This window comes from Zonotrichia leucophrys, chromosome 3 (genome assembly GCF_028769735.1).
Source record: "Zonotrichia leucophrys gambelii isolate GWCS_2022_RI chromosome 3, RI_Zleu_2.0, whole genome shotgun sequence".
Lineage (NCBI taxonomy): Eukaryota > Metazoa > Chordata > Aves > Passeriformes > Passerellidae > Zonotrichia > Zonotrichia leucophrys.
In genome coordinates, this window is record NC_088172.1 from 18875115 (window position 1) to 18890045 (window position 14931).

The 14931-nt window shown below is 37.4% G+C and overlaps 1 protein-coding gene across 1 annotated transcript in view; it reads right to left on the reverse strand.

Moving 5' to 3' along the window:
- The window catches only part of FAM83B (family with sequence similarity 83 member B), a 44099-nt gene extending 30805 nt beyond the window's left edge, over positions 1 to 13294 (reverse strand). Inside the window, exon 1 of the mRNA XM_064710119.1 lies at positions 12851 to 13294. Within this exon, the coding sequence (XP_064566189.1) occupies positions 12851 to 13294 (444 nt within the window). The remainder of the gene's footprint in view (positions 1 to 12850) is intronic.
- Positions 13295 to 14931: the final 1637 nt, after the last annotated feature.

Below are 14931 nucleotides of genomic sequence, written 5' to 3' on the forward strand. Positions count from 1 at the left end.
TTATTACTTACACTGGATTTGTTTTATTCATGGCTGTTGAAAAAGAAAAATACAAACCAGTGTATTTTTACTGTAATTTAGGACAGTCAGTGGAAGTTACTAAATTAGAAAAAAAAAGAAAGTCCTGGATTATTTTTAACATTTATATTACAATGCTTTCTATATTTCCAAATTTCTCCTCGTTAGAGAAGTAGCTTAAATTCTAGCCAAAGTGATTTCTTTCATAATCTCCAACTGAAGTATATTTAGCATAATTTTCAGAAAGCTCTCCACTGTTAGGACAGCAATGCCTCCAACAGGCATTGTCCAGAAGCTTTTTTGTATCATATCAGGTATTTCTTTTCTTTAGGGAAAATTTTATATTCTTTACACAGATTCGGCCAAGACTGATCAAAGAGACTGCCCAGATTTAGTAAGTAGGGAAAAATTATGCTTAAACCCATGTCTGTTTCTTTTCGCATGCACAATATATATTATGAATCCCCACACAAGCTGTATGACAAAAAGCAGCTCTAAATTCCATTTGAGTTTTAAAACTAGAAAGTCTGTGTGAACAACAGTGTGATATGAAAGGCAGCCTAAAATGCCACTGCTACTTCTTTGAAACGGGTCAGAAAGATTTCTGTATTTGGCATTAAAATGCCACAGCTTTTCATTCAGTATCATATTTCCACAATCACAATTTCTCATTCAGTATCATATTTCCACAACAGGTAACTATAAATGTGCTCCTAGAATGTTTCAACAAATGTGCTCAGCTGGAAATCCCCCCAAATCTTTAAACACCTAGCTTTTTGTGGTATTTTCAACCTAATTACATTCTATGGAAAAAAGTCTGATAAGGATTATCTTCTAATGAGACTTTCAGGTAGAGTACATAGCTTTGTAACTTCAGTTTCTGCATTAAAATACTGTTATTAAATATTTCAGAAATTAGATATTTTCCCTTTTCAAATTATTTCTGGTTTTGTTATGCGCAGTCTACTACCTTAAAAATAGATGACTGGGTTATGAACTAGACAGTAACACATTAAACTGTTTTCTTTTTTTACTTTAGTAGTCCTTTACTGAAAAGACTACTTTGTATAATTAAATTTAGCAAATAACCTCTCGGACAGTATGAGCAAGGTCTCTGCACAGAATTTAGCAGACTATGAAATTCTGATCCCTAAAATTTTTAAACACCACTAAGAAAATTCAAAACAGGTAGACCTACCTATGTACACACCATTTTGTATCAACATGTCATAACTGTCCATTTCTTGAGGTAACTGTTTTGTTTTAATTTAAGAATATGGAGCATTTAAAAAACAAAATCCATAAATTATTTTGGACAGTTCTATCATAATAACTAAATTCCAGATGTTTACTTCTTAACTCATTTTTCTTTTTTTTTTTTTTTACTTGCAGGCCAGCATACATGGGAAAGTGCACGTGTGCTTTTTGCAATACATTTTGCAATCATTTTTAAAGCCTTAAGAGTACAAGTTGAGAAATTTTTCCATGGAATTTTCCTTGCAGAGTACATAAGCTCAGTAAATGTGTAACATAGGAGAATAAAGCCTGTATCCCCTGTATAAACTGTTATGGTCAATGTGATAAACTAAGTCTCACTTTTGTATTTCTTCTGAAGGGACCACCCTATCTTCCATAACATTAATATGTGTACCCACCCCACATCTGTGAGAGCTGGGCCTGAATGCAGTGATGAGTAAAGGGATGGAAAAGCATCTGGGGAAAGGAAAACATTCCACTGGCTTCATGGCTTTGCTTGGCTTTCAGGTATTCAGCAATTCAACAGAGTTTTTATTTAGAATAAAACAATTCGAACAGTCTGCTTGGACACATGTTATTCTTTTTCAGGTGCTCACAGTGGATGCAATCACCCAAAGATGTAGCTCATTTCGGACTACAAATGTACTGTGGCATGATTTAAGAGAAAGAAATTAATTAAACCTTCAAAATCAGATCCTTAATGATATATGGCCATATCCCTAGGCATCAATTCTGCAAACATATGCATATCAAGTTAATAGAACCTCTCACGTACACAAATTACAGTATTTAAATCCTCCCAGAATTACAGATCTAATTTTGCTTGAAGAAAATAAAAGTGTCTTCATTGAACAGATATTATTTTTTGTCACTCTGCCCTTTACTAAATATTCCCCTGAAAAATTCTTGTCAAATTTTATTAGATGTACTGTTTGATAAAAGGAGATTAAAAGCAATTGTGTATATAAGCCATGAGTATAATTAAGTAGCCTACTGTAATTTCTGATACAAAATTGTTCAATCTCTAAACTTTGTAATTTTTGCCAAAAACATCAGTAAGGTAGTCCTGTTCAGAAAATACCTTCCTAATACTTAATATCAGAGATGCAATTTAAAATAAAAATCAGAAACCTGGCAATAGAATTGATGAGACAAGCAATTCAAAAGCATTGCTGTGTTTCTAACACCATGTTGGTGCTTCACAAGTTCTTACTGGTAGTGACAGAGGATGGGGAGCTGACACAAACACCAAACTGCAAGCACTGTCTCCAGGTATGCTGACTGGCACCCTCCAGGGCAGACACACTTCTTTACTGACCTAAGAGGGAAATATCATTTCCAGATGTCCCACCTGGAATTGCTTTCCAGAAAGATGCCACAAGTGTCTAGAGCAGGCAGCAAATGTCCACCTCTGTCAGTGGTGCACAGTGAAAGGAGAAAGGACAGAGGAGGTGGGGCTGTCCAAGGGACAGAGCTGGAGAGGGGGTCAAAGAGGGAGGGAAAAGAAAGAGAAACTATGACCAAAAATGCATGTAGGATGGTTTCCTGTCAGGTATATAAGCATAATCAGTATATATACATATACTTCATACATATACTTCAGTATGCATAATGTTTGTGCCTTGCTCCCCCCCCCATCCCCCTTTGATACAGATTCGCAGGAATTACTTCTGATCAATGCTCACCACCACAGAGTGGAGCCCAGCTGATTCAAACATTGGCCCATCTGTGTGTGTCTTAAGCTGTCCCCTTCCATATGATGCTCCAAGACTCCAGTAACCTCAGGCTGCCAGCATTTTCACCCTGGCTGCAGGCTCCAGAGTGTTATGGTCCCTCAGAAAGGCAAAACGGTGTTTAGTTGCTGCACTGATTTCTAAAAAGAATCAACTGGAAAGACTGGCAGATCTCTGCTCCTCTGACATGCCTCCCACCCAACAACAGCACCTTCCTTTGCTCTCCTTTCTCCAAAAAGCACCTGGAGCTCTGGCTTTGAAAGGCTCTGGCATGCACACAGAAAGAGCTTCCTGAGATCTCGAGAACTCATTGCAAAGACACTGTTTAACTCCTCTAACTTCAAGATGAAAAACAGGGCCTTTACTTGGGGCAGAAATCCTGTAATGGGTGATTGCAATATCATATGGCATTTCAGATCTGGACTGAACTTTCACCATTAAACTTATGCATAAGAAATAAAATCCTCTGACTAATGACATTTCTGGCACAAGTGGCTTACTAATATTCATTAATCTAGGATTCATTAACAGAATAGATGATGATATTACTGCAATAATTTTGTGCATCATAAAATCCATTATAAAATACAGTGATATTACTGGTGCTCATGTTATGCTAAAACATGAAATAGGGTGATGGCAAATAAATAAACCAATAGAAGAATCAGTCATAGTTACTGGTTTCATATCTATGCTTAGTCTTCTCATTTCAAAAGTATATCCTTTGATCAAAATAACATAGTTTTTGTTATGTTTTAAAACAACTTTCTGTAGACTTGTTAGAGTACATACTGCTGTAAAAGTTACACTTGTAAATGGCTGTATTTTTAGGCCCATCCTCAGCAAACAAAGTTTACTGATCTCTATCAAACACATTCTCTGCAGCCACATGGGCCTGTCTGTTATTTCAAAAAAAAAACCCACGCCCTTAAGAGTGACTTTTCAGGCAATTATTGCATGCCTGTGCTAATCCACCATTAGTCAGTGACAGGAAATTATCAGAACAGCAGACAGCTTGAGATATTACTGTGCTCTGTCATGCTGGATGGAGACCTAGTTGCTTTGATAAGCAGCATCTCTCTGGCATTTGAAACAAATCAGTGTTGCTGGCCTGACACTGCAACTTCTGTTTGCTGTCTCTGATGTCTCTAATCAGAGGGCACAGCTCACTAACAGGGAGTTCTGCACAGCTTAAGGAGAGCTTAGTCCTTTAGGGGACATTTCTTGAGAAAGGTCCCACTGGGAATCATGATCTTTTTCTGCGTTGGTTATTTCATCTCATCCTCCATATTATTTCCTTCTTATCAAGCATCAAAAGCCTAAAGAAAAACACCAACTAAAATGCCTTCTGTGGACTGATGCCACTCAGGTTCACCTGAATTCAAAGGTGATTTTTAGTGCTTCACCTAGTGCTTAAACCATAAAGGGAATTTATTGAGCTGAAGTGCAGCCTTCCTAGGAAAGGGTGACTGCAGCTCCAGGAAACAGCATGAAAATAGGCTGAGATGTTGTATCTGCTGTTTGAACTGAAGGCGCACCTATTTGGCTACCTGAACACACAGTCCTGTGCTACTGTTCAAGCCTGATTGCTAGTGAATGATGCAGATCTCAAAGTTTTCTTTTCATCTCTAAGAGATACCGCACATAACTTCTCATATTATCCTATCACTCAGCCTCGTCTCTGACAGCAGGATCACTGGCAGAAGGGAAAAGGCCTGAGGAGATCTGGTGCTGCAGCTAGCAAAAATCCCTGGATAAAAGACATACCAAGAAGCTTTCTGAAGGCAGCTACATGCCCACACTCCTTGCTGGGGAAAGCAGGGGTCACCATGGACCCCTGGTTTTGAGGAATCTGTTCTGTTGCCTCACACCACAGATCTTCGGGGCAATCAGCACAAGCACTCCAGACCAAGAGACAGAACTGATTAAGATAACCCGCTCCTAGATAAGGTACGAGAACACCCTGCATATGTCACACCCTTCTTATCTGAAGCTAGGAAATGCTTCATGCTTTTACAAATATTTTTGAAAAGTAAGCATTACACAGCTGCAGTTTGCAACTTTTATCAGGGAAGTACTGATGTTCTTCAGAAATCAGTCTGCATAATTACATGTGCACAACTGTAATTTTTATCAAGAACTAAAACCACAGAGATCAGAAAATAAAAAAAAAGGCCCCTACTTGCTTTGAGTACTGTTTAGTAATGTATAAAATTATACATTAATTTTATACACTTTTGGTTTATAACTGTATCTTTAAAAAAAATATTTATATTCATTTAATGCTCAGTGTGTCTCAGTAGTCTCATTTACACACACTTTGGTAATGCTCTTTGCTGGCTAAGGATAAAGGAGCATACAAATTCTGAATCTACTGTTTATATTGTAGTAGTGGTATGTTTGTACTGGCTGGCACTAATCAGGGTGACTACAACAGCAGAAATGTGTACAATATACAGACACACAGTGAAACACAGCAATGTTCAGTGCTTCAGAAAACAAACACCTAAGATATGGGAAAAGATGGCAAACAAGGGCAAGGAAAGCAGAGATAGATCATTTAATTGCTTATAATTCTGTATTTATCATGCAAATAACACTACTATAAATTCAGCTGGCTTACTGATCAGTGGATTGTATACTGAAAAATTATTAACTGTTGATCAAGCAAGCAATGGCCAGACATTGCAGTTATTTATTTTGAACAGCTCTGTTGAGGTGAGTCATTTTATGGATGTCTGCAGATCCTACAGTGAAGTGGCAGGCTCAGCCCCAGTTACACCCTGTTATGGCTGTGATGCCAATGCTTCTTCCTCCCAAAGGTAAACTACAGTAGGGTTTTACAGAGCAAAAGCCGTCTGAGGTCTCAGGCATGTTGACAGCATTTCTCAAAATGTGGACTTTAGCTTCTCTTGCAATTTTATTGTATCCTTATTAGAAAATGGTTACAGATATAGAAAATGGATATAGATACTTTATCAACAGGCTAAAATGGAAGGCATGACTATGCAGCTATCTAGGGCAAGGTCTGCACTACTTTTAGAGAGGTAAATAATAGAGTGTACTTCGACTCCTCTGTCATCTGGGCTGGAATACTTGCAATACTCCTCAAGGAAAATAATGCAGCATTAAGCAAGTTGCTCTGAAATAGTTACAAGTGAAGTAGATACTTCTACTCAGATTTGATCTATGAGGAAACAATACATGTAACTCACTGGCATGCAATCCTACTCCTTCCAAACAGAAGAATGGGAAATTTTGTTGTTTTGTCAGCACTTTTCAGCTTTCTATGTAGATTCTATCACACTGTGTTACACAAATGCTGCTTCAGTACTGCAGGTATCTGCACACAAAGGTATCTGCTCATTTAAAATTCTACCACAGATAATATAATATTTTAGTTTCCAAATTCTGATATATAATAAATTCAATGTTCAAAATGGCCCTAAATGTGTCCCCTCAGAGGATCATTGGCTGTGCTGGAAAGCTATCATGAGTTCAAAAGCTCTTGCAAAACTGCAAAAGATGAAAAAGGCTTATGGATTTATGAATGTGATTAGACTTATAGTTCTTCAGGCAAGATTGCTTCCTGGTTGGGGAAAAAAAAACCCAGAAAAATTGAGATCTCTCCGGGAGAGGAATTCAGATGAACAAAAGCAGCACTTCAACATTACCAGTATTTTTTGGACAAGCAAGAAAAGGAGAGGGACAAAACCCCAGTACACTAGTCTGAGCACTGAAAGAAGCATTCTGCCTGGGCAAAATTATTTTAAATCAACAGTTATGTATTTATAGCATATTTTGATCTGTAACTGCTTCAGCATAATGTAGCACAAAGTTATTGTTGAATATGATAAAGAACACTTTAATCTACTGAATGTGCAAAAAGCGTAAATGACTTCTTAATGGCACTTTTGTTTTGACTGACAGAGATTTATGTCAATGAGAGAAAATGTTTTAATGAAAGGAATTGCTACAAAGCATATGTGTATGCTTACTTCTCATATGTATGTGAATGAGACAGACATTAATAAAGAAAAATACAGCTGCCTGCAATATCTGGTCTTTAATCTTCCTTATTCTATTTTTAAATTCATGACAGAGGTGTGGTATTTTGATAACACATTAGCACAGTTCTGACATAAAAATGGCAATACCTATAAATTATTTAATTACATCTTTTAATATGAGTATTGAAGATGTCAAAAGTCTTGCAAAGACAGAAACCTGTGAATATAAAACTACCACAACTAATTAAAAATTATGTTCTCAAAGATTCCCACTCCCCAGGCTCTGCACTCTGCTTGCTCTTCACTTTTGTATCCTCTCCACGTAACAGGAGCACTACCAGGAAAAATTGTGGGTTTCATGCTTAGAGCATGTAAGAATTGGATTTCACAAAAGTCCCAGGCTTTCCAGCCTGTAAAACTGCTTGCAGATGTGTCCCATGGATGGCAGTCCTCCCTGCCTGCACTGAGGGCACTGCTGTGACTGCTCTGGGACTCCCTTATGTGGGGGGAGCCGGACAGCAGGGAGAGAAGGGGACAGACAGGTAAAACAGTGTGAAGACTGCTAAGGCAAATCCAAGCAGAGAAAATGCCTGAAATAATTATTTGTTGTGAGCAGCACTACTTTCTGATGACAAAAAAAATGATACTGGGTCACACAGTAGCAACGAGAGCAACAAGAGTCCTCTTCCAACACATGGCATGTACTCTGTGCAATCAGAAAAAATGGGACAGGATCTCACTTCCTGAAATAAATCTATCACAAACTATAAACTATGTTTCACCTGGAAACCATACACATGACTGCCATGCTGGTTTTCAACGATCGGGAAGTCTTTTAACAGACTTTGAGAGGAAGTTAATGATGAATTCACCCTTCAGGAGAGCAGCTGAACCAAAAGGCACCTGCTGAAATCCTTATGGGGCAAAATATCCTGGCAGGGAAAATGCTGCCTTATATGTTTTCAGCCAGAAACTGAGTATTTCTATGCGTTACTCTCATCTTAAAAAATTATATCCACTGATTATCTAACACTTTAAAGATAATAGAGAAAATGTCTGAGTGGGGCAACTACTGTATTTACCTATTCTTTCTCCCTGAATTCAGCGGATTACTCTGGTTTTTACATCCAAAAGGTGCAGCCCCTCTCTCATCTGCTTGAACTGATGCAATTAGTGAGCTAAGACGAGCACTGCCACAAGCACTATTCATTATCATTGTTCCAGTCTGTGTCCAAATTATATTTAAAATAGTTGGCAAAGAGTACTGGTGAAAGAGAAATGAAAGATTGCTCAACACATCCATATTCTACAAGTTTTCTCCTGTACAGAAACATTACTCTTCATATTTGCATGCAAGAATCTGATTTTCTTTCATACTAGACTGCAGCCATTACTAGACTATTATTACTTTATTATACACATGACCAAATGAGATTAACAGCACATAATAGTGAAGAATGAACAATAATTAATAATAATTAATACCAAGTAATAACCAATTAATAGTGAATAATTTTTTTCTGTAATACAAACTTTTCACTCTTGCTTGAAACAATACACAACAAAATAAAAACACCCCACAAAACTAAAAGAAAATATTTTTCTTTTTATATAGTTGCAAAATGAATCAACTGTTTTTTATTTGACGACGTCCACTGCTATAGATAACAATGCAGGCATTACATTTTGTACGTAACTCTCTCTCACAAGAATACAAAGGAACACCTTTTTGACCAAGTGCTTACCTACAGTGTGTCCAGCAAGATTAATAACAAGTTACACTGATTCACAGCGTACAACGTAATTCTTTCGCAAAGGTCCAAGTTTTGCAACTTGTCTCATTAAAAGCCCCAATCATGAGTATTTCAGCAAAAACAACTGCTTTTTTTTTTATCTTTTAAAATTAGAATACGCTAACCATTCTATTTTTTATTTAAGCTTCTAAGCAATTATATTTTTAAAAAATTCTTACAAATATCACTGACTTCATGAACCCAGGCTTATGACTGCTAGTATATTTGAATAAAATAAAATCAGTGAAAAATATTGCATATTTTTTGAATAATGTGCTACTTCATACATTCCATCATAAATCCCAAAGGTACGTCAGAATGTCTTTAAGTGTTTTCTGGTGTGCGCTACGAACCAGTAACCCTTGGGTTGTCTAAGCAACATGATTCTTTAAAAAATAGGTTTTAATTCTCTCCAGGAAGAGCAGATCCTTATTTGGATATGAGTCTGAACTGCGCCTTCTCTCTAAAACTGTGTAAGAACATCTCCATGGTCAACAGAGAAATTAAGTTGCTATAAAAGAGAAAAAGACACTTCCAGAAGGTCCCTTTGGTGCCCTGTCCTGTCCTTTCCCTGTGGCCTCACCCTGTCAATCACACCTGAGAAAACAGTACAAGAGGTTTCTTGCACACATGCACAATCTCATAACTGGTGGTTTTGAGGCAACTCAAACTTAGGAAAAGTCACAGAGGGAGAGAACGAACACTTCATTTTTGAAGTCTCTGTGCTACAGTGTACTAAAAGAAGGAAGTTTCATGTTAACCAGCATCAACCCACTATAACCTGACACAGATGAGTAACAATCTTGATATCATTTCCCAGATGAATAATCTTCTCAGTAAAAACTGCTAAACATTATCAGTTGCTGTTCAGACGGCCCAGCTGTGATGAGTCAGGCTGCAGGAGCACCTCAAGCCTCAGAGAAGCCGGAAACCTGCCAATGATTAAAGGCAGAAGCCTCCAAAACGAAAGAGAAATAAGGCCACCAGCTTGTTTACAGAAGTCTCCATCATTAAGGTCAGACAGACCTTGCAGTGCTTTTTCCTCACATGGTTATATCAACATGTGAAAAAGGCTCGTGTCTCCCCGGTTGACACAGTCACGCCACACAGCCTCCTTGTGTGAACACAGGTTATGTTGACAGAGGAGGGTGGCTGGCAGGCTGTATCATTTAGAGATGAGGTCTAGTTACACCAGCTGTAAGCCCATCTTGTTGACATCTTGGTTTTACCTAAGGCACTCTGCTAACATCACATCTATCCCACAGAAGTGCTCCAGTATATGGGGGACAATGTAATGCCATGCTGTGTACAAACCTTCAGAAATATATATCATGGATTCATCTCTTCAAATGGTTAGCTCATTTTTCTAGGATTTAACAGTACTGATCCTTTTCTGTAAGAATTCTGTTATTATATCATCTGTATTTTACAATGAAGGTGATGTCTATAATTTTTATGCTGCTTGAGTATTCAAAAATACGTGACAAGACTTTATTACAACACTTCTCTATAGTCACTGGTTTTATTCCAGTGTAGCATGGGCTTACAAATGATTTTCTTTAGTCAGGAAAAAATCAGTCAGCAAGCAAGTTGCTTAATGTTGTTTACAACATCTTCTTAAGGTCAGAATTAACATACATAATAATCATTTTAAGGAGTGACACTGTGATGCATCAAGCATGAAAGAGGTCAAGAATAAGTCCACTAATAGTGTCATCTTATCCTTATATATATCCCAATATTCAAAAGCATCTAGGTTTCAAGTGGCTCAGTCTCCTTCACGAATTTTTGGGATAGTTTATACATATAAATACACATCAAATGGGTTCCTTCATGGAGTGAATCAGTGCAGAAATATTCTCTGCGTTGCCCTTGCAGGAGCTGGTTTCCTACTACATTGAGCTGTCAGGGTAGCCCAGGGAAATCAATGCCTGAACTCAGACACTCAGGCTTGGTGTTTGAATTTAAGTGGTACGAACATGCCCACCTCCAACAGCCTGTTTATTTTCACACAGAAGTCCGCTGAAATTCCCATAGATTTTGCTTAGAGCTGCGTTGGCTGAATATGATTTTCTGATTTATTCTTTACAGGTTACTCTTTTTCATGTGCAGCATTATCCTATTGCTTTTGAATAGTCTCAAGACTACACATTTCCACTACTACATAACAAAGAATATTTTAATGCTTAATATAACTACATTTTTTTAAGTGGCTTAGGAGAAGTGCACTAGGCTGTTTACAAAGGGATTACCTACTGTAAGCATGATTTAAATACTTTACCTTACTTAAAAATATTTTAAACTTTTCTATTCATCTGCAGACAAAAGAGGCTGAACAACACTATGTTTCTTAGATTTAATTGCTTGTCCCTGAAGCAACCAGTCTATATCACTGTATCAAAAGTGTTGCGGTTGTTGACGTTGAGGTTGTGCTGATCAACTAAACAAACCTTTCAGCTGTCAGATTTGACAGCGACACACATAAAACATCCTCTTTATAAAGTGGAAGCAACATAAGCACACCAGGGAGCAATGTACTATGCATTCAACCTCCTTCCAAAGCAAAGCAAGAAGCACACCTAAATTTTTTCTACAGTTGCATTAAAGGAGCAACTAAGGGGGAATGGCCTAACTTCATAGCATTTCAAGACCTTGAAGCAAAACTGCACTAGTCTTCTCAACAGAGTTAACAGTGTTTTAGTTGTTTCCCTTACAGTGGATACATTGGTAGGTCAGGAGAAAGAGTATTCTGGGCAGTTTACAGTCAGGTCTCACTACATACCAGAACAGAAAACATCCAATCTCACTCAGAAAGGGATAAAGAGGGAGAGAAATAATGAACTCTTCCTTGAGTGTAGTCATTCTAAATTATAAACTGTAGGATAAAAGACCTAGTCAAAACTCGATTATGGCAACAAATTATATGCTTTATCCACATATAGCAGAGACATTGTAAAAAGACACAGTCCTTCCCTGCCCTGCTCTGTTCAGTCCGTTTCTATAGCACACATTTACACACATATTTCAGCCACTGAAGTGTTTACAGATGTTTGTGAGATAGAGCCCATTCTACCAATTTAAAGCCTGTAGAGTCATGCAAGACACAACTGTATTTCACGGGGAAAATTTGAGTGTGACATACTTGCCAGAAATACTTCTGAAACATTGTCATACCTTTTAAAGAGGTATTGCGAACCTGCCTCAAACAGATCTGCATGCTAATTTTTTTTCTGATTTTTTTTTTAACTGACATTGTTTTAAACATTTAAGGCTTAAAAATTTTAAGCTGACACACTGATAGCAAAAGTGGTTTGTACATACAACATTCTGTCACTAAGGTGCAAGCCAGGTGTGCTGTAGGAAGCTCAAGATATAAGGGCTCCTAAGTGGAGACAGGTACATTTGGAAAAATGTCCAAATTTTCTAGCCATTAATCAGAAATGAAGGCAAGATACACAAGTAAGGTCTATTTCCTTGTTGCTTAGTCTAGTTTGTTTTTTTCACTCTGAGTTTGATTTCTGCAAGGACATGTCAAAATCAGAAAACCAGACTCCCAAGGTACGTGAGTTGGATGAACACTGAGGTGTTGTTTTCTTATAACTGTCTGCCATGCCAAATGAGGCATGTTCCCCTTGATGCAAGACAGAAACATCAGTATAAATCCTGGAGTTATACAGAATTGTATCAATGTATATTCAACTGAGGTCAAAGATACGGTGTGCTGATTATCTTCTCATGAAAACTTCTCATGCACTGATCAGCATTACAGTGAAATAGTAATTATTCATTATAATGGTACTATTTATTAATCCCTCCAATTAACCCTTGATCCCTCTGAATTCAGGTGAATAACACTGGTGCATGTGATATCAAAGGACTAATCTCAGCCTGGGAAAAAAAACCTTTCCTACTGAATTGTGAGCAACCAGATAATTTTATCCTGCCAGGACAAAAATTAAAAAAAAACAACCTTGTAATAAAATACCAACTAGATTATTATTATTGTCATTTTTTTCCCCATATTATTTTTCATGTTTACCTTTCTTGCATCTCGTATCATCTTCCGAACAGTTTCCTTTATGGTGTAAGGCTGTGCTCGTGGTGGATGAAAAAGTAGATCAATATTTGTGCCACCAGAAATTCCAGGCATCAGATAGGGCCAACCTAAGTCAAGATTTGGAGCTTCCACATCGGATTCAATTGGCCAGTAGGTTCCCGAGGAAGAGGTGTCATCGATGGCATGGTTAGAGGAATAAATTGTGTTTTGGGGAAGTTTGTGAACATTGTTCAAAATATAATCAATTTCCTCATCTGCTAAGAACTCTGAGCATCTCTCTTTGGAAAGAAATTCTTTGTAGGCTTCTAAACCTCCTTCAATCAGAGCATCAATAGCTATTCGGTACCATTCCTTGTAATGAGGTTCAATATAGTTGTCTGATCTGCATTCATCATGTAAAGAGGACAGCAAAGATGAAGTTTCCATTTTCACATGTATTTTGTATAAAGTCTTTTAAGAGTCCATTCATGAGCAGATGAAATGTATCTGCAAAGAGAAAATAAGTAAGAAAACAGTGAAAATATTTCTCGATAACTACAACACACACACAGTTATAAACTAAAATACTCTTCTGGTAAAGTTGCTCCAAGTTTTTCCAGCATTTTCCAAGATGTTAAAAATATTTTGAAAAGGCTCAGGGACTGCTATTGCCAAAAATTAAATATTAAAGAGATAGATAAATATTAAATAGAAAATACTATACTAGAGAGATAGATAAAGAGCTTTTACATAAAGTAAACTAAACACATAATTCAGTGATTCTGGGAAGTTGATATTACAAGCTATGTCAGAACTCATAGCACACCAAACATCCATACCAGTAGCACCAATACATACCCAATGCATGTTCCAATACATTGTCACAGGTTGTGTTTCAACCTTTGCAACAACTGACAGAGTACTGTCCAAAGAAACACCTGAGAAACCAATTAAATTTCCTACTTTTTCATACATTACTGAATCTGCAAGGCATTTCTTTTCTTTGGCTTCTTTGAAACCACAGTCATTCAGGTACTTCTCCTTATCTATCTGTTCTCCCATGCTGATCTAATCCATTTGTTGCTCCCAAGCAGGACCAGCCTAGCTCATTTCAGTGAGTTATGAGGAACTCCAGAAAGATTTATCCTCCCACATCTGGGATCAAACTCTGAATCAGCAATTTGATGTCTAGTTTCCACCCTGCTCATTCCTTCTGCCAAAAGGAGCGGCTGCTTTAATCTTTTTTTTTTTTTCAAAACATTAATAACAAGTTGTTTACTGCTGATGTTTTATAAATTCATTTTTTATTACACTTGATTTCATTTAGCAAGTTCTGAGAGGGTTGCTTTGTGCTGCACATTGGAGATTTAAGAAAGAGAGAGAACAAACACACAATGTTTCTTCCTTCACATTTCTGCAACCCTCAGTAACTCTCCAAAAAGAGGAGGGAAGGTGTTTCAGGGCAGCAGCATCAACATAGCCATGTAAAACAAAAAGAAGGTAGCAGATCTTCCAGGGCTAGGGCATGAAGCTTAAGAGAAAGACTGCAGAAGTAGGAAGAACATCCACCAAAGGCAGAACAGTTAGAAAAAGCTTGATAGCTTGGAAGTTAACACTGGGTTTCCCTACAAGCCTAATTAATAGTATAGCAGTCCAATAGCAAAAAATCATATGGAGTTCTGATTTCATTTACTGGCATATAAGTGTAACTTAATTCCCTCTTCCCATCAAGACCTTCCAGATATTTTTGCAAACAGTGCAATTGCTTTCTACTGTCTGTTGGGAACAGTTTAAACCTTCCCGAAAGGAAATGTAAATTAGCTATATTAACCTAAAGGAATGAAAATAAAAATCTCCATATCTACTGATAGTTCAGATACCAATTAAATTTTCAATTAAACAAAGATTTATAAGGAACTTAGGAAGTCTGAGGTTAAAAAAAAGACCAAGAAATAAAAATCCAGATCTCAAGCTGGCATCAGCATGTCATATGGAATAATTCCATTTGAATCCTGTCTCTCAGCCAAGTAGCAGGGCAGATCTTCCCAGATAGGATTGCTTTCGAGCCTGGGGGAAAGGAGTGT